This window comes from Zeus faber (assembly GCF_960531495.2).
Source record: "Zeus faber genome assembly, chromosome: 14".
Classification (NCBI taxonomy): Eukaryota; Metazoa; Chordata; class Actinopteri; order Zeiformes; family Zeidae; genus Zeus; species Zeus faber.
In genome coordinates, this window is record NC_137200.1 from 3865207 (window position 1) to 3890202 (window position 24996).

Here is a 24996-nt window from a genome sequence, read left to right on the forward strand (position 1 = left end):
AAAGCACTGTTTGTTTTCTAAAGGAGGTGCGACTAAATCCAATCTTTTAATCACAGGCCTGTGGCATCCTTTTTGTGAGCATTTAAAAAAAAAAAACTCAGAAACTCAGAAAACAGAAATGTAGTGGTTTCCACATACAGTGTGATTTAGGACTGGGTGTTATATGGATATAATATGGATATAATGTGTGATATTAGACTAGATACCGTCAAACTCCATAGGCTGTTCTCGCTGTTCTAACCAAGGCCTCTACCTGCTTGGTCGTAAAAACCACAGTATTGATGATTGTTTTTTCCAATTATCTATTGGAAATATCTAACGAAAGCAGCAATATTCACCCCCAAATATCACAAATAATCAATATTGCAGTATCTGTCTCATATACTGTGACCACTGATCGAGATTGAGAACAAACCCCCGAGCGTCTGCCAGGTTCTTAGAGACAGCGTACTGTGGTCCGCACCGCCATGAAGCAACGGCATGTGCAGGACAAGCCGTTATTGATCAGCTATCTGTACCGGGGGCCGAGTCTTCTCTGACCTCAATCTCAACTCTCAGCGAGTCAGGAAGGGCCCTGGACGCTCAGCCCGAGGAAAAGCTAACCACAGGGTCGCGCAAACCCTGACTTAAGATGCCGCCCCCAAAAGATGCAGCTCAACGAGACAAATAGTAAATACCACTCATCTGCTGTAGACCCTGGAGGGGCGTGCGACTGTGGACTCCAGTTTCCACTTCACAGGGTTGACTTTTCTTTTCCTTTTTTTTTTTACTAGGGTCTTTTATGAATGAGTATATTTCACCTCGGGAATGCTTCGTTGAGTGCGATAAAGAATACAGAGCAATCCGACCCATGACATTGTGCCAGAGTGGGATAGGCAACTGCTTCAAAGTTACAGCCGAATACAGCGCTGTTTTTCAACCCACACTAAGGGCTCCGTGAGAGCTCGGCAGGTGTGCCGTGAAAACGTTTCAAAGTTCACTTCGAAAAAATAAAGAATGGAAAATTAGCTTGAAATTAGCTCTGCGCTCATTTGTCGAAAATCATCAGTTCCAGAAAGAACGTCTGAAAGTGAGGACTATTCAGAGAGATGAAAGGTTCGACTCTTTCTCGAGATTCGGTTCTTGACGAGTCACTCGGTGAAAAAACAGTAGATTTTAGATTTTTCCGAACATTCACTCGCTCACCCACTCTTTTGCCAGAGTGACTCCCGTCTCCTGAGTTGCTCTTATTCGCTAAGCCTACGAACAAATTGTTCACGAGTCACTACTAGTCGGCCATTAAAAATAAGCACAGTTATGCACATTTCTGAAGATTTAAGTGATTAGAAAGGATAGTGGTGTGCCGAGGGATTATTTCATTGTAAAAAGTGGGCCGGTTGAAGACAAAAGGTTGAGTAAAAACATAATCTCTATTAGAAACATCTAACAGTGCTAGTGTGAGGATCGGTGTAGAAGGCAGAAATATAAGTCTCCTCTCTGTGCCAGGTCACATGTTCCTAGAATCAGCTGTATCAGTTTTAAGCAAAGCGTTTATCCAATACACCATAGCTAATTGTAGCTTTGAAGGAGTTCCCTATCTGATGCCAGCGGTTGACACGGTTGAGTTTCTACTCACGTACTGTACATATCTACAAAAAAAACCACCAAAAACTGATCCAAAGCAGTAGAGCTTACTATACAGCAGACGAGGGACTAGGGGCCATTTAACCATAGGCCTAGAGAGCTTGGCCTTGAATGCTCATGTCTCTAATACTACAACTAGAAGCTAAGGAGCACAAGCAGCTTCTTAGTAGGTCAGCCGCCTCAACCATTAGCCAGTAAGGCAGTCACCGATCAAAGCATCTGACCCATCGATCAGTCAGACACCGGCCAGCTCCTCTTTCCGTCATTTGGCCAATTGGATGGTTATAAAAATCAGCCAGTCCATCGCTCTTCTGGTCAGTCGGACAGTGAATCAGCCAAGCAGCAAGAAAAAGGTGTAAAACAAACAGCTACTTAAATATATTACTCCTGCTTAACTTTGTCTTCCAGAACGTCAGTCCTCGGCGCCATTTCCAGCCGTGCTGCATCCTCTGTATCCACAACCATCACTTTCTCCCCACCCCCCAAATAAAATATCAGGACTAACACACACTGCCAGCCTGTCCCTTCTGATTAGCACCCATTTCATCTCCAGCCATATTGGGTCTGGCGTAACTCCCCCAAAGTACACAGGGACAGAAAATCAGCACACTGTGAAATAACAAGCCTGGTAATGGAGAGAAGGTGATTTTCATTGTGATTTGACCAAAACCGACGACTGGTCCACACGTTCCATTCCGTAATCCCAAATATGGCACTATTTTTTGCTATTATCAGTCAAATGTGTGTGGTAAGAGGCAACATTTTTTTGTTAACCCAAACCTGAATCCCTGTCATAATCCTGTCTTGACCTTGTGAATTTACGACCCCCTAATCTACTTCATCAAACCCATAGGGGCTGTTGTGAGGACTTCCAGGAAACAAAGGTTAGGTGGGTAAGGACATAAAAATAATTATCATGATAATTATCAAAAATGGCATTGAAGTATAGGGTTAATTTAAGTATGACTCCAACACATCACATCATATTACATTACCTATTCCATCACATTTTGTCATAATATGTAATTTGGACAAAATTCATAATAAAAATAATAATTCATTCATGATAACTCATTGATAACATGGAGTCACTGGCCAGACCTGATGAGGAAAGAGTGAAATATTATTTTTATGAGAAAAAATTTAAAAATTAAAATCTGAAAATCCAAATTCTGAGAAATTTCCTAAACATCCCTGACGTCTAGACATCCCTGACGCCCTCCCTCCCCCCCCCTCTCCCAACACCCTGCTGCCACCCCTGCCCCTATCCTGCAGTAATCCCTGAGTCCTGCCGCAAGGCCAAACGCCAGGCGAACATTATTTACATGTTTCGCACACACAATGTGGCTCACTTGACACATAAAATACAATATAACGTTATTATTATTATTATTATTATTAAGAAGAAGAAGAAGAAGAAGAAGAAGAAGAAGAAGAAGAAGAAGAAGAAGAAGAAGAAGAAAAAGACATTAGAAATATAACTGAAAAGCCATAATATTAAATATACAAAGCTCAAAATGAGACAACAGAGTGAAGAAAATAGAAATCAAAAAGCAATAATATACAAGCTTTGATGTAAGCAGCAAACATAGGGTTTATAATTTAAAAAACAGGAATTCTTTCTTTGGAGGGGGGTTACTGCCACATACTTAGACCAGATACATAAACACACAATCAGAAAGACACAACACACACAAACATGAATCACCCCGAGCAGATTACAGCCATTAATCCTGAGTTTTGACAAGCTCTACACCAGCCAGAATCACCCCCCTCCCCTTTCCTGCTGAATGTGTGTGTTTAGAACAGAGAGAGAGAGAGAGAGAGAGAGAGAGAGAGAGGTAACCCAGGGATTAAATATTCTTAGCAGGGGGTTATTTTTGGAGCAGGCGGGATGAAACAAATGGGACGCACGCACACACGTGCACACTCCGCACACACACACACACACACACACACACACACACAAACACACACAGACACACACACACACACACACTCTCCTGCAATCACCACGCCGTCGGATTGTGGTTTATTTGGGTTGGCTCTAAGCAGCGCTGAAGACGGCTCTTCCTCTCAGCGCACACATACACAGAAAAAAAAAAGCCTGTTTCTGTCCCACTGTGAAGGCCGACTGCAGTGACCTAAACAGTGAAACAATGTGTTTTATTTGCTGTTATATAATATATTCCATCCTCACCCCAGGGGAGGGGACCTTCATGGGCGTTGCAGGGGAATGATTTATGTGAGGGACGCATGGATACTACTCATTTATTTATTTTTTCACTTTTTCTTTTACCAGGCTAGTCTCTTTGAGATTCAGAATCAATTTTACAAAAAAAAAGAGCCATTTATACTGCTGAAAGCAATTCTGAACCAATCTTTTGGTCTTGATACCAAGGACTCGGGCTGGGCAATATCAAATTATAACATAATATATATCATATCAATATTGAAATATGAGACAAGGCCCTGGGAATTTGGTCAATTTAATATTGTTATATAGTTAAATGTTGCCTTTTAGGCTGCAGTAATGCAGTTTTCGGAAATAGAAAGTAAAATAAAATGAATAAGACAATCCAATCGCTTGGCAGCCAGTGGAACTCATATACACTACACAGCCCAAGGAAGAATAGATCGTATTGATTAGACTTTATTGATCTAATACCAAGGTCACTAAGTAGTGCCAGCAACATTATACCCTTAGGCCCTTCCTGAATCCTGTAATTTCTATGATTTTTGGGATTATTATTTAGTTTTGGACGAAACAATAGAATTACAGTATTCATGACACCAGCGATCACACCTTTATCTACCATCCACGACCTCTGTTGGGTTCTTTCTCTCACTCTTTTCTCACTCTCTCTATTGGCTCTCATTTGGCTTTCTCTCCTTCTCTTTTCCCTCCACTTTCTCCAGCTTTTCCCAATGCTCAACTCGTTCAAGTTCTAGTGCTAAATAATTCAGTGAATTGCTGGTGGTTCATTGCATACATTTGCATCATCTTTGTTCGAATCCAATCAAGTACAAGGTCATGATTTGGACTTTAATCGGCCAGACCACACTCAGAAAACTATTATCTGTTCTACTGTTTGTTGCGGCTCTGCTAACATCAGGGTATATACAGTTACCGTCCATGCCTGAAATTATGTTGCGATTAAGCTTTTCAGGCCAAACCGCCCAGATTTTTTGCAGCGGGTGTGGAATTGATGGTTGGGTTGGTATTACAACTTCACCGCAGTCGGGATTTGCTCATGCCTCGCCGTTACAAAAATAACACAACTTCTGGCAGAAAGAATTACAAGTCTCAAGCCTGGATAACGCTCACGACAGCTGTAGCACACGAAAAAACAATAAGACGGACGACAGAGAAAGAGAGACAGAAAGAAAGACTTAAAGTCTTTTGGGTTTTCCTATTTACAACGTTCTCAATTACTCAGCCATCAGTCCTGCTTCTCTCTGATCGCCAAGCTAAATCCTTGAATAAACGAATAATAGGGAAGAAATTATTAACCAAGCAATCGATTAATCAAACAATCGATTAATCATGAACTCAACAATCGATTAATCATGAATCGAATAATCGATTAATCAGCCAGATACATTAATTTTTCATGCTAATTCATTTTAAGTACTCGAATAATTGGTTTGGTAAAAAACAAAAAAAACAAATCAGCAAAATGTGAAAACTATGGGTTAAACATATCAACAATTTCAAGAAAAGAAATCAAAATAATTTTCCTTCATTTTGTACCCTATCACCGTAATGTTGCAGTCATGTGAGGCTATGGTCACAGCGTGCAGCCAAGTCGCTCTCGTCTCATGGCCAGGTCTCTGTGCCCCTGGCTTTTGTGGGCGTGTCAGCTCAGAATGGACTGGCTGCCTCTCTCCCTTTCCATATTTAATATACATTATATAGATAGATGGTGCCATATGCACTACCATTACTTCTTCAATTAAAATGGTGGAGCTGTATTACCTAACTTGTCTTGTCATCCGTCCCTTAAAATAAAAAAATTGTCCTTGGCATCACAACACAACATCTTCTGATACAGTCAAAATGTCAAGTTCAAGGAGCCAAGGGAGTTTTATCAAATTGAAAAATTCCTTATCATAAATACATTTGACACCAAGATCCAATATCTCAATACAATAATGGCTCAATAGTATGACAACAACTGAAAATATGACAATATGTCTAGGAAATATTGTGTGTAATCACCGGGTGCGTTGCATTGACATTTCACTGCATATACTGTATGTATCAAAGTATGTATATGTATGTGACGAATAAACCTTTTGAATCTTGAATTGGCCAGCCCTATTCACTGTACACTGCATGCTACAAAAACAACTTCATTAGTCTACAGTTCAAATCATCATCTGAATCAAGGAGCCAAACATTCTTAAACCTTGCATAAACTAAAGGAATATGTCTGATTCTCCTGTTGCATTCAGGTGGAAAACCAAACCGGCGAAACAAAAAGTTCCCGGCAGAGAGACCCGAGAGGAACAAAGTGAAGTGGTAATGTAGCAGCGGAAGGAGGGAGAGGAGGATGTAATTTAGTAGCAGCGAGGGATGAAAGGTAGGAAAAAACAAGAGGGTGAGTTTCAGACAGAGAAGATAAGGGAGAGATGATGGACCGCTTTTTGCAATCAAACGCCGACAAGTTCTGCAATGAACATCACAAACCCCCTCTCCCCCATTTCACCTGGAATCCCATAAAGATCGGATGTGATTTTACTGCAATTATCCTTTATCTCCCCGCTCTACATCCTTTACTCAGATGTCTAGATGACACTTTTATTGATTTTACAGCATTGATATAGCTGTGGATACAGATTTTACATTTTTGTTAGTATGCATAATTGATCAAAGTAGGTCAGATAGACATAATTTGTTTGAGATATTTTTTTCAATATAAACTGTAGTCTGTGACAGAATACAAGGAAAGAAAGCCAATAGAAGACATTGTAACATACTAAATTTACAAAGCTGCACCTTTTAATCTGTAAAAGGCGAGGGCGATGGTGGCGCAGGAGGTAGAGCGGGTTGTCCAGTAATCAGAGGGTTCCTGGTTCCCCCGTTCCTCCTGGCAGCACGTCGAAGTGTCCTTGAGCAAGACACTGAACCCTAAAGTGCTCTCGGTGAGCTGGTGTGCACCTTGCATGGTTGTCACTTTCATCGACGTATGAATGTGTGTGTGAATGGGTGAATGTGAGGCGTGTATTGCAGCGCTTTGAGTGGTCGCAAGACTGAAAAAGTGCTATATAAGATGCAGTCCATTTACCATTTAAAACATACTTCAACTACATGAGGTGGAAAAGCAACCAATTCAGTATACAATGTCAAAATCGATTTGGTCAACAAAGACCAATATGGGCAGAAAAGGGCAGCTCCAGCATGTTTCAGCGTGTGTGCAAACTTTATTATTTATTTAGACCTACTGGCCATACTTATCTAGTTTTGAATTAGATCAAGATTGAATTTACGTGAAATGTTAATTAAAGCATCAGCACTTGTTACTTATTGTTCAGGAACAGAAATTATTTGATTTCAAGTAGTAACATTCAAAATACTGTATTTATTTTTTAAATGGCGTTTACTGACCGGACTTATTTTATTTTGAATATTCAATAAAAAAATACATCAAGATGCCTTTATGATGTCATTCACTATATAGTCCGCTTATCAATTATTTTTAAGCTCAATAATCAGAGATAATATTTGACCGGAATCTCTCCCAATTGTCCAGGAAATTGAAATCTTCCAGGACACGTTGACCAGCACCAATTTTTTCAAACGGAAACTCTGACACGCACACACACACACACACACACACACACATACACACACGAACACACACTGACACTCGGGCGATAATTTGACATCATTCCTCCAGCGAGTCTCTAGTTCATTAGGGCACACAGTTTGAATGTGTTAGTGACGGGCCGCGAAGAGCATCACCTCGAGGGGTGAAGAATTAGGAACAACCCCACCCCACAATCATCGCTAATAACAGTGTAAAACCAAACCCCAACGCAGTTTGATGTCTGTGTGTGTGTGTGTGTGTGTGTGTGTGTGTGTGTGTGTGTGTGTGTGTGTGTGTGTGTGTGTTCACTACATGAAAATGCTTTTACAGTAATTGAATAAGTGAGTGAGGAGGAGGGGGCGATTTCTGATTGACTCCACACACACTCGCACAAACACACACACACACAGACTCTTTATGTATTTGTGATTTAGGGCATGCCATTTGTTGAACGAGTGCAGTAAACCTCTGATCCAATAAAGAAAGTAAAGAAGGGAAGAGCATAAAGACAGGGGAAAAAAATCAACATTCTGCACTTTTAAGAGTCTAAAATAAAACCAAACCAAAGCTTAAATATTAGACTTAGGAAAATCCACCACCATCCAGAATATGCTTTTGTTAGCCAACAATCGAAATCCTCTATTTTCCTGCAGATTCATCATAACACAGTTCTAATTTTAACTTCACCCCAGTCCTGTTTCCTGATCCTGGCCTTCCTCTTTGTCCTCCCTGCCATCTTTCCACATTTTTTTTTTTTTTTTCCAGTTTAAACTCCGGAAAGAAAATCTCTTGTTTATCGGTCGTGTCCAACTGGCTGCTGTGCTTTCACGGAGTCAGAGAGTGTAAGGTGATTCAACCGTCGCTCTCTGGCATTAGAATGGTTCAATTAAAACAAATTGTACCAAAACTACCACTGAAGTGTAAAAAAAAAATTAAAACAGGCCTTAAACACTACTTTTTACTGGATGTAGGGGTGAAGTACAGCAGTGCAGTGACTATAAAACATTGAATGGTATGATTAAGTCTATAATCAATCTTACTCATCCCATCCAGTTAATTTATTACATGAACAAAATGCGTATATGTTTACATTTTTACTTAAGAAATTCTAGTTCTCACTGAGTGTTAATATTACAATGTAGAAATGGTGACAGTTAATTTAATTTATTTTGCTTTACCAAGTTCCGTGCCACTGCACCTGGAAGGCCACAGCCTGCTGAGGTTCATTCTGAGGTTCGATGCCTTCTGTGGTTCAATTCCAATTTTTGACTACTTTACAGTTAAATAGTAACTCACAGAGTAGTAATTCACACACTAACTCACACAGTAGTAACTCACACTGACTCACAAAGTAGTAACTCACATACTAACTTACAAAGTAGTAACTCACACACTAACTCACACAGTAGTAACTCACACAGTCGTAACTCACATAGTAGTAACTCTTGCACTTACTCACACATTTGTAACTAACATAGTAGTAACTCACACAGTAGTATCTCACACAGTAGTTATTCCCATAGTAGGAACTCACACACTAACTCACACAGTTGTTACTCACATAGTACTAACTCACACAGTGGTAATTCCCATAGTAGTAACTCATACACTAACTCACACAGTAGTAACTCACATAGTAGTAACTCACGCACTTACGCACACAGCTGTAACTCACATAGTAGTAATTCATATAGTAGTAACTCACACACTAACTCACACACTTACGCACACAATTGTAACTCACACAGCCGTAACTCACATAGTAGTAACTCACACACTAACTCACACAGTAGTAACTCAAACAGTTGTAACTCACATAGTAGTAACTCGCGCACTTACTCACACAGTTGTAACTCACATAGTAGTAACTCACACAGTAGTAACTCACACAGTAGTATCTCACACAGTAGTAATTCACATAGTAGCAACTCACACTAACTCACACAGTTGTTACTCACATAGTAGTAACTCACACACTAACTCACACAGTAGTAATTCCCATAGTAGTAACTCATACACTAACTCACACAGTACTAATTTACACAGTAGTAACTCACATAGTAGTAACTCATGCGCTTACGCACAGTTGTAACTCACATAGTAGTAACTCACACTGACTCACAGTAGTAATTCACATAGTAGTAATTCACACACTAACTCACACAGTAGTCATTTACACAGTCGTAACTCACATAGTAGTAACTCACGCACTTACTCACACAGTTGTAACTCACATAGTAGTAACTCACATAGTAGAAACTCACACAGTAGTATCTTACACAGTAGTAACTCACATAGTAGTAACGCACACACTCACTCGCAAAGTAGTAACTCACACATTAACTCACAAAGTATAACACAGCATTCAACCAAAACAAATCGTTCCAAAACTACCACTGAAGTGTAAAAATGTGTGTGCAGTGACTATAAAACATTTAAATGGTGTGATTAAGTGATTAAATCTATAATAAAACTTACTCTTACCATACAGTTTAGTTATTACATGAATAAAGCAGTAAATATTTACATTTTTGCTTAAGAAATTCTATTTCTCACTGAGTGTTAATATTACAATGTAGAAATGATGACAGTTATTTTTAATATTTTTGCTATAGTTGCACCCAGTGGGCTGCAGACTGCAGGGCTGTCCATGGTTCTGAGGTTCGATGCCGTCTGGGATTCAATTCTAATTTTGACCACTTTATCGCTATTCACTATAACTTTGTCCTATTCCTATTAAACTTAAAAGCTATCAAATAGCTTTTAAGTTTAATAGGAATAGCAATTTCAGTTTAATAGGAATATAAATGTTTTTGTCAATGTGTGTAATGCCTTTTTTGTACAATAAATTATTCAAAGTTTCAACATGTTGCTTTCGGAGTGCTTTTTGAGAACCACGGATTGCTGCGCGTTCCGCTACCTACAGATGCTGTGACAGTAATAATGATTTGAATAATAATGTCAAAATATAATTTACAGATCAATGGAAAGTCTGGGCCTGAAACCCCTTATAAAGGTACTTCAATTTCACTCTAACTGCGTGTGGCTATTAGCACCAGTGTTTGTAACTAAATCACAAAGTAGTAACTTACACACTAACTCACAAAGTAGTAATTCACACAGTATCACACACTGCCTCACACAGTAGCAACTCACACAGTGGTAACACACACTAACTCACACTACCACATAGGGTAGTTACACATACAGTATCACACACTAACTCACAAAGTGGTAATACACACTAACTCACACAGTAGTAGCCCACACAGGAGTAATTCACACGCTAACTCACACAGTAGTAGCTCGCACACTAACTCATACAGTAGTAGCCCACACACTAACTCACACAATAGTAAATTACACATTTACTCACACACTAACTCACACAGTAGTGACTCACATAGTAGTAACTCACACAGTAGTAACTCACACGGTAGTAACTCACATAATGGTAACTCACAGGGTAGTAACTCACATGGTAGTAACTCACACAGTAGTAACTCACACACTAACTCACACAGTAGTAAATTACACATTAACTTACACACATACTCACACAGTAGTGATTCATAGAGTAGTAACTCACACACTAACTCACAAAGTAGTATCTCACACAGTATCACACACTGCCTCACACCGTAACTCACAGTTGTAAATCACACACTAACTCAGACAGTGGTAACACACACTAACTCACACAGTAGTAGCCCACACAGGAGTAATTCACACATTAACTCACACAGTAGTAACTCGCACACTAACTCACACAGTAGTATTCACACAGTAGTAGCCCACACAGTAGTAACTCACACACTAACTCACACAGTAGTAACTCACACACTAACTCACACAGTAGTAAATTACATATTAACTCACACACTAACTCACACAGTAGTGACTCACATAGTAGTAACTCACACAGTAGTAACTCAGACAGTGGTAACTCACGGTTAGTAACTCACAGGGTAGTAACTCACACAGTAGTAACTCACACAGTAGTAACTCACACACTCACACAGTAGTAACTCACACAGTAGTAATTTACATAGTAGAAACTCACACAGTCATAACTTGCACACTAACTCACACAGTAGTAACCCACATGGAAGTAACTCACATAGTAGTAACTCACACACTTACTCACACAGTTGTAACTCACATAGTAGTAACTCATAGTAGTAACTCACACAACAACTCACACAGTAGTAACTCACAGCATCTCACAAAATAGTAACTCACACACTAACATATACAGTAGTAGGTCACACACTAACTCACACAGTAGTAATTCACACAGTAGTAACTCATACACTTACTGACACAGTAATAACTCACATAGTAGGAACTCACACCGTAGTATCTCACACAGTGGTAACTCACATAGTAGTAACTCACACAGTAGTAACTGACACAGTAGTAACTCACAGTGGTAACTCACAGTGGTTACTCACAGTGTGGTAAGTCACACAGTAGTAACTCACACAGTAGTATCTCATACACTAACTCACACGGTAGTAAATTACACAATAACTTACACACTAAGTCACACAGTAGTGACTCAGAGTAGTAACTCACACACTAACTCACAATGTAGTAACTCCCACAGTATCACACTCTGCCTCACACAGTAGTAACTCACACAGTAGTAAATCACACACTAACTCACACATTGGTAACACACACTAACTCACACACTACTAGCCCACACAGGAGTAATTCACACATTAACTCACACAGTAGTAACTCGCACACTAACGCATACAGTAGCAAATCGCACACTAACTCACACAGTAGTATTCACACAGTAGTAGCCCACACAGTAGTAACTCACACACTAACTCACACAGTAGTAACTCACACACTAACTCACACAGTAGTAAATTACATATTAACTCACACACTAACTCACACAGTAGTGACTCACATAGTAGTAACTCACACAGTAGTAACTCAGACAGTGGTAACTCACAGTTAGTAACTCACAGGGTAGTAACTCACACAGTAGTAACTCACACACTCACACAGTAGTAACTCACACAGTAGTAATTTACATAGTAGAAACTCACACAGTCATAACTTGCACACTAACTCACACAGTAGTAACCCACATGGAAGTAACTCACATAGTAGTAACTCACACACTTACTCACACAGTTGTAACTCACATAGTAGTAACTCATAGTAGTAACTCACACAACAACTCACACAGTAGTAACTCACACCATCTCACAAAATAGTAACTCACACACTAACATATACAGTAGTAGGTCACACACTAACTCACACAGTAGTAATTCACACAGTAGTAACTCATACACTTACTGACACAGTAATAACTCACATAGTAGGAACTCACACCGTAGTATCTCACACAGTGGTAACTCACATAGTAGTAACTCACACAGTAGTAACCTCACACACACTAACTTACACAGTAGTAACTCACATAGTAGTAACTCATACAGTAGTAACTCCCATAGTAGTAAAACACACAGTAGTAACTCACATAGTAGTTACTCACGCACTCACTTACACGGTAGTAACAAACAGTACCCTGTAGCTTTCATGAACATTAGTGGTTCTGAGTGCTTGCAATTAACATAGCGGCTACAAAAAAACGTTCAACCACATTGCTGCCTGCCTGCCTATTACCATTAGTGTGGCGAATGAAGGTACTTAAAATACCAGAGAGATCAGATACGCCTCGCGATGAGAGAAAACACGCAGCAAGTGACAAACAATAGAAGCTGAGTCACTGCTTTAATGCTAGAGCTTTGCAACTGAAAAGTCTGAGCTGAAAAATGTATTTACCAGCCTCAGTCCAGTTGGACTTTAACCCAAAATGTACACAATTCAGAAATTGTTCAATTATTGTTCAGGGATTTGAGGAAAAAATAACATAAACCAGTTTTGAGCAGTGCAATAAATGTGTGAGCAAAAACTAAGCACACATGGAAATCTTGAGAGCCAAGATCATATTATTGCTGTAACTGAACATTTTAAATATTTCAAATAAAGAAACTCATCATCAGAAACTAAAGAGGACAAAGCTCTACTGACAAAGCTAAATGAACATCCTGGGTTTTTAAGATCCTTCCCCGATAACTGCTAGATTACTAAAAAAAATAGATTAACAAAATAAATCTTGCAGACAGCAGATATTCACACAGCATTCAGTACGCATACACACACACACACACACACACACACACACACACACACGGGCACACACACACACTCATGTCTGTCCTTTGTTCCCAGAGGAATGCCCCCAGACGCAGTGATAACCCCTCTTTGTCCCTCCTCTCTTCTTCCCCTCCTCTCATCCTCCTCGTCTCAAACTCTTTCCTTTCTCACTCCTTCTCTCCTCTTTTGCCTGCCTCTTCTTCTAACTCGTCTTCTTTTTCTTCTTCCTCTTCTTCTTTCCTTTTTGAGGACGGGTGAAAGAAAAAATGCTGTGTTGGATTTTAACACAGACATCCGTGTAAACCCACACACACACACACACACACACACACACACACAAGCAAATGATCTTTCACCCCATGGCGCATTTTCTCAATTTTCTCTTTGGAAAGACACTTCACTCCCTCCACAGCATAGAACAGGGAATTAGTCATGGTGTGTGTGCGTGCGTGCGTGCGTGCGTGCGTGCATGCGTGTTTTAGCCCCCCTCCATCCATCAGCACAGTTGACAGTTCAGCCACTGAATGACTACTATTAGCAAAATTACTACTCCCTAAACAGCAAAACAGCACTGTGGGGGATCGCTGCGAAACAAAAAAAAACAGAACAAAGACGAAGAAGAGAGGGAGGCAGAGAGGAAGGAGAGATTCAAGCAGGGAAAGGTAGACGGACAGAAAGACAGAGAGAGCGAGAGAGAGAGAGCGAGAGCGAGAGAGAGAGAGAAAAGCATGGGAATCCCTTCGCTCGGATGTCCAGCGACATGCTTGCCAGGTTGCTAGGAAGCTGAAAGGTTTGCTTCAGTATAGAACAAAAAGCCTTATATATAAAGAATAGCTTTTGAAGTTCATCCCTGTTGTATCCTCACCCCTCATGTGGTACATAGGTCCTGTAGGTTCCAGTCTTTTCTCCATACCGGACGCTCGTTCCATCCATGAGGAGCTCAATGCATTTGTCCCCCTATACATACTACTATGTATAGGGGGACGAATCCACAATCTGCGTACGGCGTAAAAACTCACACATTTTGGTGTAACACCGGTGACAAAACAGAAATTAAAATATCGCCAGCAAACTGGGAATTTAGCAAAAAAAAAAAAAGGAACGTATTTTTTTAAATGACGTCTCATAGTCTGAAAGTCAGACTGCAGCGGCATCCTGCTTTGTGGAGTTGTCCAAGTTGAAGGAAAGACTGGAACCGACCTACATGAGGGGTGTAAAACAGGGATACATTTATTTAACGCCAAACTATTCCATTCAAACATTAATAATGTCTTCATCACTACGACTGGAGGTTGGGAGGTTTTAAACCACAGACAGGGCCCGGTTGATAGGGAGGATTGTATTATCATCGGGAATTTCATCAAAAAATACTATGTTAAAGAAGCTGGACAACATGGAAATCCAAGGTATGATGATCACATCAAAGCTGTGCTTTTAAAAACACAACTCCCTCTTTGATTTCAGAGACATTTTTGGCTTCCTATCATCATTCATTCAAATGTGATTGAAATCCAGCCGGCGGTGAAAGCAGTGGGAGACAAGAAAAGATATGGGAAAAGACTTTTCAGGCCTACCGCGTCATTTCTTTCGAATTGGTGCTCATCTGCACAGTGTTCCTCTATGTTTCTGTTGAGAACTGATCCATTCGGGAGTTTGTACGTGTGTGTGTGTGTGTGTGTGTGTGTGTGTGTGTGTGTGTGTGTGTGTGTGTGTGTGTGTGTGTGTGTTGTGTGTTCATTGTTTTAGCTCTAAAAACTGTTTGTGTTAGCCGCAGTTCATGCCATATTTCACTGTAGCATGGTGATTTGGACGTGCAAGTATGGTAGAGCTATTTATTCTACTCTTTAATTCTTAATTTTGAATTCAACATGAGGGAAGGAGCAATGGTGATACTGGAATATGAGATCAGAGTGATCAGAGGGCATCGCTGTCAGTTATCACACAACATCCCAAGAGCGAAAACATGCTCAGAAAAGAAACCTCTTTTTCAGCTTGGGTGGAATTAGTTGTCTATAATGGAAGGAAAAGGATTATATGCCAATCGCTATGTCCCAAAATAATGATTTATGTCTACACCATGCTTTAGATGGGCATCAGTCAGATTGTTTGGAAACCATGGAAACGGCAATGGATTTCTCTCTCTCTTTCTCTCTCTCTCTCTCTCTCTCTCACCTCTTCAGTCTTACTATGGTAGTGATTGATTGATTGATTGATTGATCAGTCTATTAGCTTATACCAGTTTCACTCAGCCAGCAGATTCTCATGGTCTAAAATTGACATTTGATATTTGGACACCAAATGTTTATTTCTTCAATAAATGAAAGTAGGGTGTACGGGGTCGTGAGATTTTAGATTTATTTTTTTTTTTTAAGTTGCCACAAACAATTGCAAGTAATAAATGGATCTTCTGTTTTCTGTTTATTCTATGTCACAATTAAAGTATTTAGCCCAAACAACATTGCCTTTGAACAGCGGAACTCAGACCGATTTGGGTAGTTCACTTAGGCACCAAATTCACATTCTATTTGTTGCACCGCTTCTCGACCTTGGCTTAAAACTTCCCTGACATCCGGAAGAAAAACATATCAATTATGGAATCGACTTTTCAATTTTGCCAAAGGATTGCGATCAGGCGAGAACGTAAAAATTGTGTCGGCTCTAAAGAGACTTAAACCAGGTATTCTTGTATTCTTTATTCAAAAGTTGCTCTCATTTCATTTCATTGCATAAAGAGATAAATAAATGAGGCTGGTTCTCGTGCTGCTGAGCGTCACGTGTCAGTTCGCCCAAACTGTCGCGGCGTTTCATGGCCGTTCTGTTCAAACAGCAGAGAAGCTCTAGCTGCTAATTGAGGCTTGTTTAAACTGATTAAACTGCGGTATGTCAGAGGACGCAGCGCGAGCCAAGCAACTCAACCAGCGACATAATAACAGGCTCTCCCTGGCCTTAAGTGACATCTGGCTCAGATACACACACACACACACACACACACACACACAGCGAGTGTGTGTGTGTGTGTGTGTGTGTGTGTACAGTATTGTGTATCTGTAGTTTACAGTTAGGGGACTAACATGACAGACAGGCAAGCAGATTAACTGACAGAGTGGTGAGCAGACGGCGAAGTGGGAAGAGAGACTAAAGAAGAACAATGTTGAAGAAGAAGAAGAAAACTACTTATTCAAGCATTCAGTTTTGTCCTCGTCTAAACCTAAATTCGTCGAAACCATTCACTGGGTCACAAGCTTTCTTTCTTTTAAATAATTTAGTCTCTAAATGCTTATACCAATAATTTATCTTGTGCATAGAATCACATTTTGTCTATTCTGTATATTTTTATATGCAGGGCTATTTCTGTTTTGTATTTTTGGGTTATTTTTATTTTCACTTTATTCCATTACTACTTAATTCCATTTTTGTGTTTTTCAGATGGTTAAGCTTTTTGTATTGCTTATTGTCTGTAGAGGAACACACCAATCCTCACTATGAAAAATTCCTTGTGTATGAAAATGCACTTGGTGGAATAGACAAATTCTGATTCATCTTTCTGGCGATAGGTGTTTGATACATTTTGAGTGGACTTTTGTCGTACGGTGGCTGAATGCAGAGATGTCTATTCGGGATCCAATGTTTCAGCACTGTTGAGGAGAGTTGTAAATGTTCAGCTTTCCCTTTCAGCAGCACTGAGGACGTAGTGCTTCTATCCAAAACACACATGTAAAGAACAATTAACACACACAGAATATTCATCTGGCTTCTGGCAGCGTTCTGACACACTGGCTTCAAGGAATCTCTCTGGAAAGGTGCGGCAGACCAGTGTTTCCCACGCCTTTTTCTTCCATGGCACACTTTTTACAATGAAATAATCCCACGACACTATACCACTGTCCTGTTAATCACTAAAAAAGGTCAGAAGCATGTAGAAATGAGCTTATTATTATGGCCTACTACTGATGCAAGACCAGCAAACAATTTGTCCGTAGAAAACAAATTGTTTAAATGACTCAGGAGTCAGGAGTCAAAGGAGTGACTGTTTGACTAACAAACTGATAATTATATAAAGGCAAAAAATGTCAAGGTATTTGGCACAATTCATATTGAAGGTTGCTGATGTACTCTTTGCATTCAACCAAAACAAATCATCTTGATAGAATTAAATGTTTATTGTGAGAGTTTAATTCACAACTGAGAGACAAACTCTTCTGACTCTCGTTCACCAACAGTCCTCTGTCGTTCACCATGCATGACAGCAGCTGAACCAAATGAACGAGTCCAAATGATCTAAAAACAATTTCTACTGAGTGACTCATCAGGAGCCGAATCTCAAAAAGAGTCAAACCATTCATCGCTATGAGTAGTCGCCACTTTCAGGTTGAAACTTGTTCTGACAAACAGAGAGTTGTTGGTGATAACTTCCAACAAAATCCTTTAAAAAATTTGACTGCTGACTTAAACAGCCCCCCCTCAGTCCCAACTCGTCCACTTTTCCAGTCGAATCACATGCCCCAAGCAGCAGCCAATCGACTTTTAAGAGCCAATAATGAAGCTGACAAAGGTTTGCTGAGCGGGAGCATAATGGCCAGTAAATCTCTCCCTCTTTCTATGACCTCACCAGATCGGGTCACGCCGCTTCGTTTCCAGATCACGCCAGAGTCCAGAACTGTCCAGAGAGATGATTGCCAGCGCAGCGGGGCAGAGGGTTTTGTGGTAAATAAGTATAACAACCCCACCTCCTCCCAGCCCTTTTTAATGGTGTTTGTTGGTTGTCGTTTTTTTATAATATTGTCGCCATCAGCTGATAAGCACAGCAATCCTAAAGCTCAGCTACTGTCAAGTTTCTATGGAAGCGCATGTGGTGAAGACAATTTGACTTTTTTCAGTGAAAAGTTGAAATCATTGATGACCGCAGCGAACACCAGGTCTCATTAGTTGAGTAATAAGGCCAAAATTCCATCCAGCATTATTTCCCAGTATAACAGTATTTAATAATTAGCTGTGCAGTCACAGTCTATTTAAATACCATGTTTTTTGAAACACAAACACATATAACACATATAATATCCTGCCATTTTCCTGACGTGTCATGTGACCATTGAACATATGAATACCCCTATACACACAGACCTTCATCAGCGAAAACCTAATCTTTTTCTCCCTTGCCTTCCCTCTCATAATGTCCTTAACTTAAAAAGCAGGCTTTTAAAGCTACCTTTAAAAGCAGGTTAAAAACCTTGCTGTTCAATTCAGTCTTTGACTGACTTCTATGTGTGTGTGTGTGTGTGGGGGTGTTTGTGTGTATGTTGTGAGATTTGTGTGTGTTTCTTCTGCACTGACTGTTCTAATGGTTGCACAGAGATTTTATAGATTTTCTTTGATTGTATTTCTCTGTAAAGCGCATTGTGTTGCCCTAGTATGAAATGTGCTTTATAAATAAAGTGTGGCTTGACTTAACTTTACTCCTCCCATTTAATACTGGAATTGTGATTCCATCATACTGGGAACCCTGGTCCTGTCACTGGCCAACCAGGAACAGCCACCGACAGCCATAATTTAAATCATTTTCATTGTGGGAAGGGATGCTTGGATGTCAGGACTCCTGCAAAAGTCCCAGGCCTGACACAGGACTCTGCTGACGTCATCTGACGGTACATGACGGATAACGTCATGCAGGGACATCTGCAAACATCTGCACCCTTGCTACCTTCATCCCTGGTTTCTGCAGCAACAACTCATTGAACTAAAGAAAAGTCCCCATTGCTTTATTATCATTATTATTATTATTATTATTTAGGCATTTAGCAGACACCCAATTGTACTAAGCCTTATAATAAGCTATAGAGTTATAATAACTATCACATTTTGTCGGATCAGTCACAGCCAGCTAAGCAGCATTGGTGGAGTTGGGTTTTGTTTTTTTAGGAGTGAGAGATAGAGATCATTTTGAGATAGAGGTAGAGAAGAGTAAGGGGAAGGGGGTGGAGATCATGAGTGGAGTGCAAGTGGGGTCAGCGGTGACGTCGTCACCGACCCCCCCCACACACACACTCACACACACACAGACGGACACACCACTTACTTTTGAGCGCCTGGATGAGCGCCTTGCCGTCCTTGATCAGCTCCTTGATGAACTTGTTGGTCTTGTCCAGCTCCAGTTCGTGGGACTTGAGCCTCTCCCGGAACTGCGGGCTGTCCAGATAGCAGTCGCTGAACTCCAGGGCGGGCAGCCCCATGGTGGCTCCAAGGTTCCAGGAGACAGATGGCGAGACGGAGACGGAGACGGAGACGGAGACGGAGACGGAGACGGAGACGGAGACGGAGACGGAGTCGGACCTGGGACCTGGGCTGTGCTGTGCTGGTGCCGGCGGTGGTGTCAATGTTTTAAGATCCAATCACAAGATGAAGCGCAGGGTGCCAACACATCCATGTAAAAATAAAAGAGAAAGCCTGCACATAACCGTTGCTGGGGTTTTTTTTTTCTACCTTACACACTTTATAGACCTGTTTTATTTGGACCTGAGGGTGGATATTCCGGATTAAATTGTAATAACGGTCCTGTGTCCCGTTTCCAAGACAGTACAATCCTTTGGTAGAATCCGACACGGTGTATCCCTCTTTTGTTAGAAAGGAAGATCCAATAAAATAAAAAAAAAGAATGTGAAATAAGTGTCTTTATCCTGCTCAGGAAACTATTACACGTTCCCTCGGCCGCTTGTCAATGTGCGTTCTATGTGAAAATGTGTTGGTGTGTCCTCCCTGGGCGTTTCACAACGCACGGCTCCCTCTCCATCCCCTCACTGCGTCGCCTCAGCCCCGACGCGTGTTCATGCCCTGACCGACGTCCCTCAAAAGCCAATCAGCGCGGAGATATTTGAGCCGGGGGGTGGGACGAACGAGGCTAAAGGGCGGGGCGAGGCCGATGATTGGTCAGGCGGAGGCCGCGACGTCATTTCAAGGCAGAGCGGGGGAATTTCCTTAACGCTCCCCGAGTGAGGCTGCGCACCAAGTCAGCAAACTGCAAACACACCAACAACAACAACAAGTTCATAAACAGCTCGAAAAATAGCCTCAGAAAGTATTATTATATAGCAATATAAATATTCGATTTTAATCATTATTATTATTATTATAATTATTATTATTATTATTATTATTATTATTGTTATTGTTATTATTATTATTATTATCATTGTAATATATAATAATAATAATAATAATAATAATAATAATAATAATAATAATAATAATAATAATAATATATATCATATGTTATGATGACAGTGAAACAAAACAGTGCGAGCGAACGGTACACGATTGCGTCACACTAGCGCCCTCTGTACGAAATATGTCGCAAAAGGCAGGCTGTTGATAACGCATTGTTTTTAAAGATGTATTGGATATTTTTGAAGTTTATGTATTTATCACATTTTGACGTTGACGACATCTTAAAACGACTTTGTTATAAGGCTAGGTGTTAACACTACACTTATATATCTGCCTATGCGGGTTTTTTTCTAATGTAATTTTATTATTGTTTTAGCTATTATTTGCAGCTCGTTTGAAAACATTTATAGAATATAATTGTTCATCATTCGTGTCGTTTTAAATCTCAGTGTTTCTGAATGTCTTTACTTACTCCAAGTAAGTGTATTGTTGTAGTTTAATTATACTGCCTTCATCTGGTCAATTGAGGCATCGCAGCTATTTTCAATACTTATCTGTATTTTTCCTAAAAGGTTTCTGTTATTTATTTTTATATCCAGTACGAGCAACCAGCTGACCCAATTTTCTTTTCAAAGACAAACTTTTCTTTTTACAACTAAATCCCAATTTCTACCTCAGTTGTTCTGAAGGGTTTTCAGTGGCACCGCCGCTCTCCGAAAAAGGGAACACTTCACGTGTTAAAAGATTCAGGTGGGAAATGAATCATTTAAAATACAGATGTAGAAGAGAGCAGCCCGAGAGAGAGGGGAGCTGACTCCTGTTAATAATTCACCTAACCCCAACACTACTGACACACACACACACACACACACACACACACACATACACACACACACACACACACAAGAGTTATTACTATGCCTTAAGCTGTCTTCAGACAGCTCCACTGAATAAAGCAAAAAGCCGCTTTAAAACCAACCAAGTCTCAACTTGGCCCCGACAGGCCCTGATTGGGCTACTCCGGCATCCATCATATGGCCGGCCCCCCTATTGGGCCACCACCTGTCATACTTCCTCTGACATATTATTCAGCTCAAGTCCCAAAAGGCAGAGACATAGAACCGTCCTTTCCAACGTCCAGGACCAACTGGCAGATGTGACCTCAAACCACATTTCCAACATATAAGAACCCATTCATAGGGTGCGGGGGAAAAATTATATCCCCCCCCCCCACACACACACACACACACAGCCCTAGTAGAATGCGTTTTAAGACTTTCTGGGGTTTCCTGCCCCACAGAGGAGTTGCCAATGACATCGCTTCCACTATCCAGTGAGAAAGATCATGTTTGGACAGGGGTTTCCCAATTCCCTGTTATTTTTTTTAGCAGGGAGTTGACGATTTGCATTACGGAGTTGCTGCTTGATCTTAGGAGTCTAAAGGGCACAACAACGGGTAAGGACATTAAAAGCTGTGTCTGATGCAATTGGGACTTAAATAGCTAAAATTGTTGTGAAAACTGTCAACATAATTCGAGCACGAGTGCTCTACCACATTGAATTTCAAGCATTCCTATCTGATGTCGATGCTGAATAATGGCTCAGCGGCTCCGTGCTGCAGCGATCTCTCATGACAGAATTCAGTCAGCGCTTCCAAGATTCTTCTATCATTGAGAAATAAATCAAGCTGTTCTCCCTTTCCCCTTATTTTTCCCCCCTTTACACAGGGCTGTGAAGGGGGATCACCATCCTGACTAAGAAGCAATCTGATGCTGCTGTTTTGAGAATGTGCTGCCAACCATTTTTGTAACAAAATAAATATAAACTCATTTATGAAAAGCTCTGATGTAGGATGTTTTTGTTCTTTAAGCATATTCAATCATCAAGCATAATTTACCTACATTTGATTGATTTTGCTTACTTTAATACAATAGAGGTGAGGCAATATACCTCACCTCTAGTGAGTGGCCCAGCCCGTTGTATGTTTTTCCGTATGTGGCCCTCAGTGAAAAAAGTTTAGACATCCCTGACATAGACCAATAGCGCTCATACAGGGCACAAAGTATGCAGCCTCTCGTCCTTCTCTGACCCAAAGGGAGGAGGAGAAAACGAAGAGAGGTCAATCGTGGTCGATTTGAATCCCGCTTTTATGTTCTTGGGCTGAAAAAATGGATTGAGTTTCAACGTAACCCTCCGATTATCCGTGGAGAACACCAAACAGGACTGGTCGAATGACAGTGCGGACAGGTTCCCACATGTTTTGCTGAGTTAGAATGGGGGTTTCGTTAAAGCATTTAACACCAAAGCCCAATTTCGGAGTCAACGACTGCACCCGTGGGCGTAGCCGGGAGCCCTGCATGAACCTGGAAGCCAACGTGTGACCGCCATCCACTCCATTATGACAGGCCAATATTGTGGCCAGGTGCACCTTGAGGGTGGACGGTGACAAGCCTTTTACATGCAGGCCGTGGAGGAAACTGAGTAAACAAACAGCCCTCGCAAACAGCGCCCCAGCCGTACAGAGAGGCGTCTGTTTTTATCACAAGCCGCAGTGTCACTTAACCTGTCAGCCAAAACTTCAGGCCGTCTCAACACTCCTGCGTCATGGTCAGTACACGGGAGAGAGGTCCCTGGATGGACGCACCCGCTATTTTATAAACCAGCGTCGCAGGGGTCTCATCCTGAACAGACCCAGTGGGACTATGGCTGAGGCAGCCGCCATCAAGCCCAGTAGGACCATAACCAACGTGCCCTGGCAACCTTGCACAGGGACAGTGTGCGAGCTGCAATGACCACAGCCAACCTCCTTCGGAGTCAGTCGTGCACGCATCGACCGTGACTCCAGATCGAGACCGAAATTCACAGTGCACTGGGCTCACCAGAAAACCCAGGCTGCGGAGATGGTTGAGCAGCGCTCCGTGTGGGAGTGTGCCGTCCCCTTGGACTTGCTATTATCAGGAGATCGTCCAGATATGACAGAACCTTTATTCCCCAGGTGCGCAGAGGGGCAATTGCTGCCTCCACACGAATAGTGAATATTTTGGGGGCCAGAGAGAGACCGAACAGGAGAACACAATACTCGTAGACTCTCTCCTGAAAGGCAAACCTCAGATATTTCCTTTGTCTTTCTACAATTGGTACGTGAAAGTAAGCATCTTTCAAATCCACCGACTTGAGCCAGTCTCCCAGTCAGATAGATTTGAACAGGTGTGTTAACATTTGAAGCGAAGCCTTCTCAATGTTTTGTTGAAAATTCTCAGATCCAGAATTGCTCTCAGAGGAAAGCCATTTAAGGAAATATCTGCTGTCAAAGTTGCAGTTTCTCTCCCTGTCCACTACCAGGAAAATGGTGCCTTCATCCAGCAAGCACTTAATCTCCCTTCCAGGATGGAGGACATTGGGTCCAAGACAAACAGAGGTCTGTGTGACTCCGGTGAGCGCTGGTGGACACATAGCGAACTGCAGCGCATAGTCCTTTAAAATGGTCCTCTCTACCCAGGGGGAAACTGCACATTTGGGTCTCCATAGGCACACACAAACAGAGAGACATGCTGTGGATTCTGGCAGCGATGGCACCAGTTTGGATACGCCCACAAATTGTGCCTCTGGCCACATTCTCTGGGCAGGGAGGCTCACACCTGTTTTCATGTGTTTGGTGAGATGTCCCGGCCTCACCTGAGGCTTCGGGCTCATATTTTCGTTTCGGCTCATGTTTCTGAGTGGACAGGGGGCCTAACACACTGGGGGTGGGGGATAAACACACTGTGAAAACACACTGGAGGTAGGGAGGGGGAAGAAAGACTGTGTGTGTATTTTGTGTACATTAGCTGCACCGTTTTCCCTGGCACGGGAATTGGTACAGCGGAATGTCTTTCTTGTGCTTAAACTAGAGGTTGCGCTGACGTTCCAGCATCACAAATCCCATCTCCGTAGCAGCTCAGGTCCTCCGCACCTTTCTGCCCCTCACCGCTGAAACCTGGGGCTGCTGGAGATGGCGGAAAGGATTCCAGATCCAGCCCAAACGTCTTCTTTGTCTCTGTGTCCCCTGAAAACGCCACTTGGTTGGCGTGTGGTAGGAGAAACTGCCACAAACCACCCAAGAGGCGTTTCCACGGACCTCCGTCTCAGAGACACAGAAGACGTTGGATTGTAAACACCAGTTTATTGTAGAGAGTTGGCCAGTTGGATTTAGCCAGGAGCAGATAGAACATGT

General features: G+C 41.4%; 1 protein-coding gene across 1 annotated transcript in view; it reads right to left on the minus strand.

Annotated features, from left to right (window-relative positions):
- The window catches only part of LOC307239676 (rho GTPase-activating protein 26-like), a 116012-nt gene extending 95687 nt beyond the window's left edge, over positions 1-20325 (minus strand). Inside the window, exon 1 of the mRNA XM_080013189.1 lies at positions 19699-20325. Within this exon, the coding sequence (XP_079869315.1) occupies positions 19699-19852 (154 nt within the window). The 5' untranslated portion in view covers positions 19853-20325. The remainder of the gene's footprint in view (positions 1-19698) is intronic.
- Positions 20326-24996: the final 4671 nt, after the last annotated feature.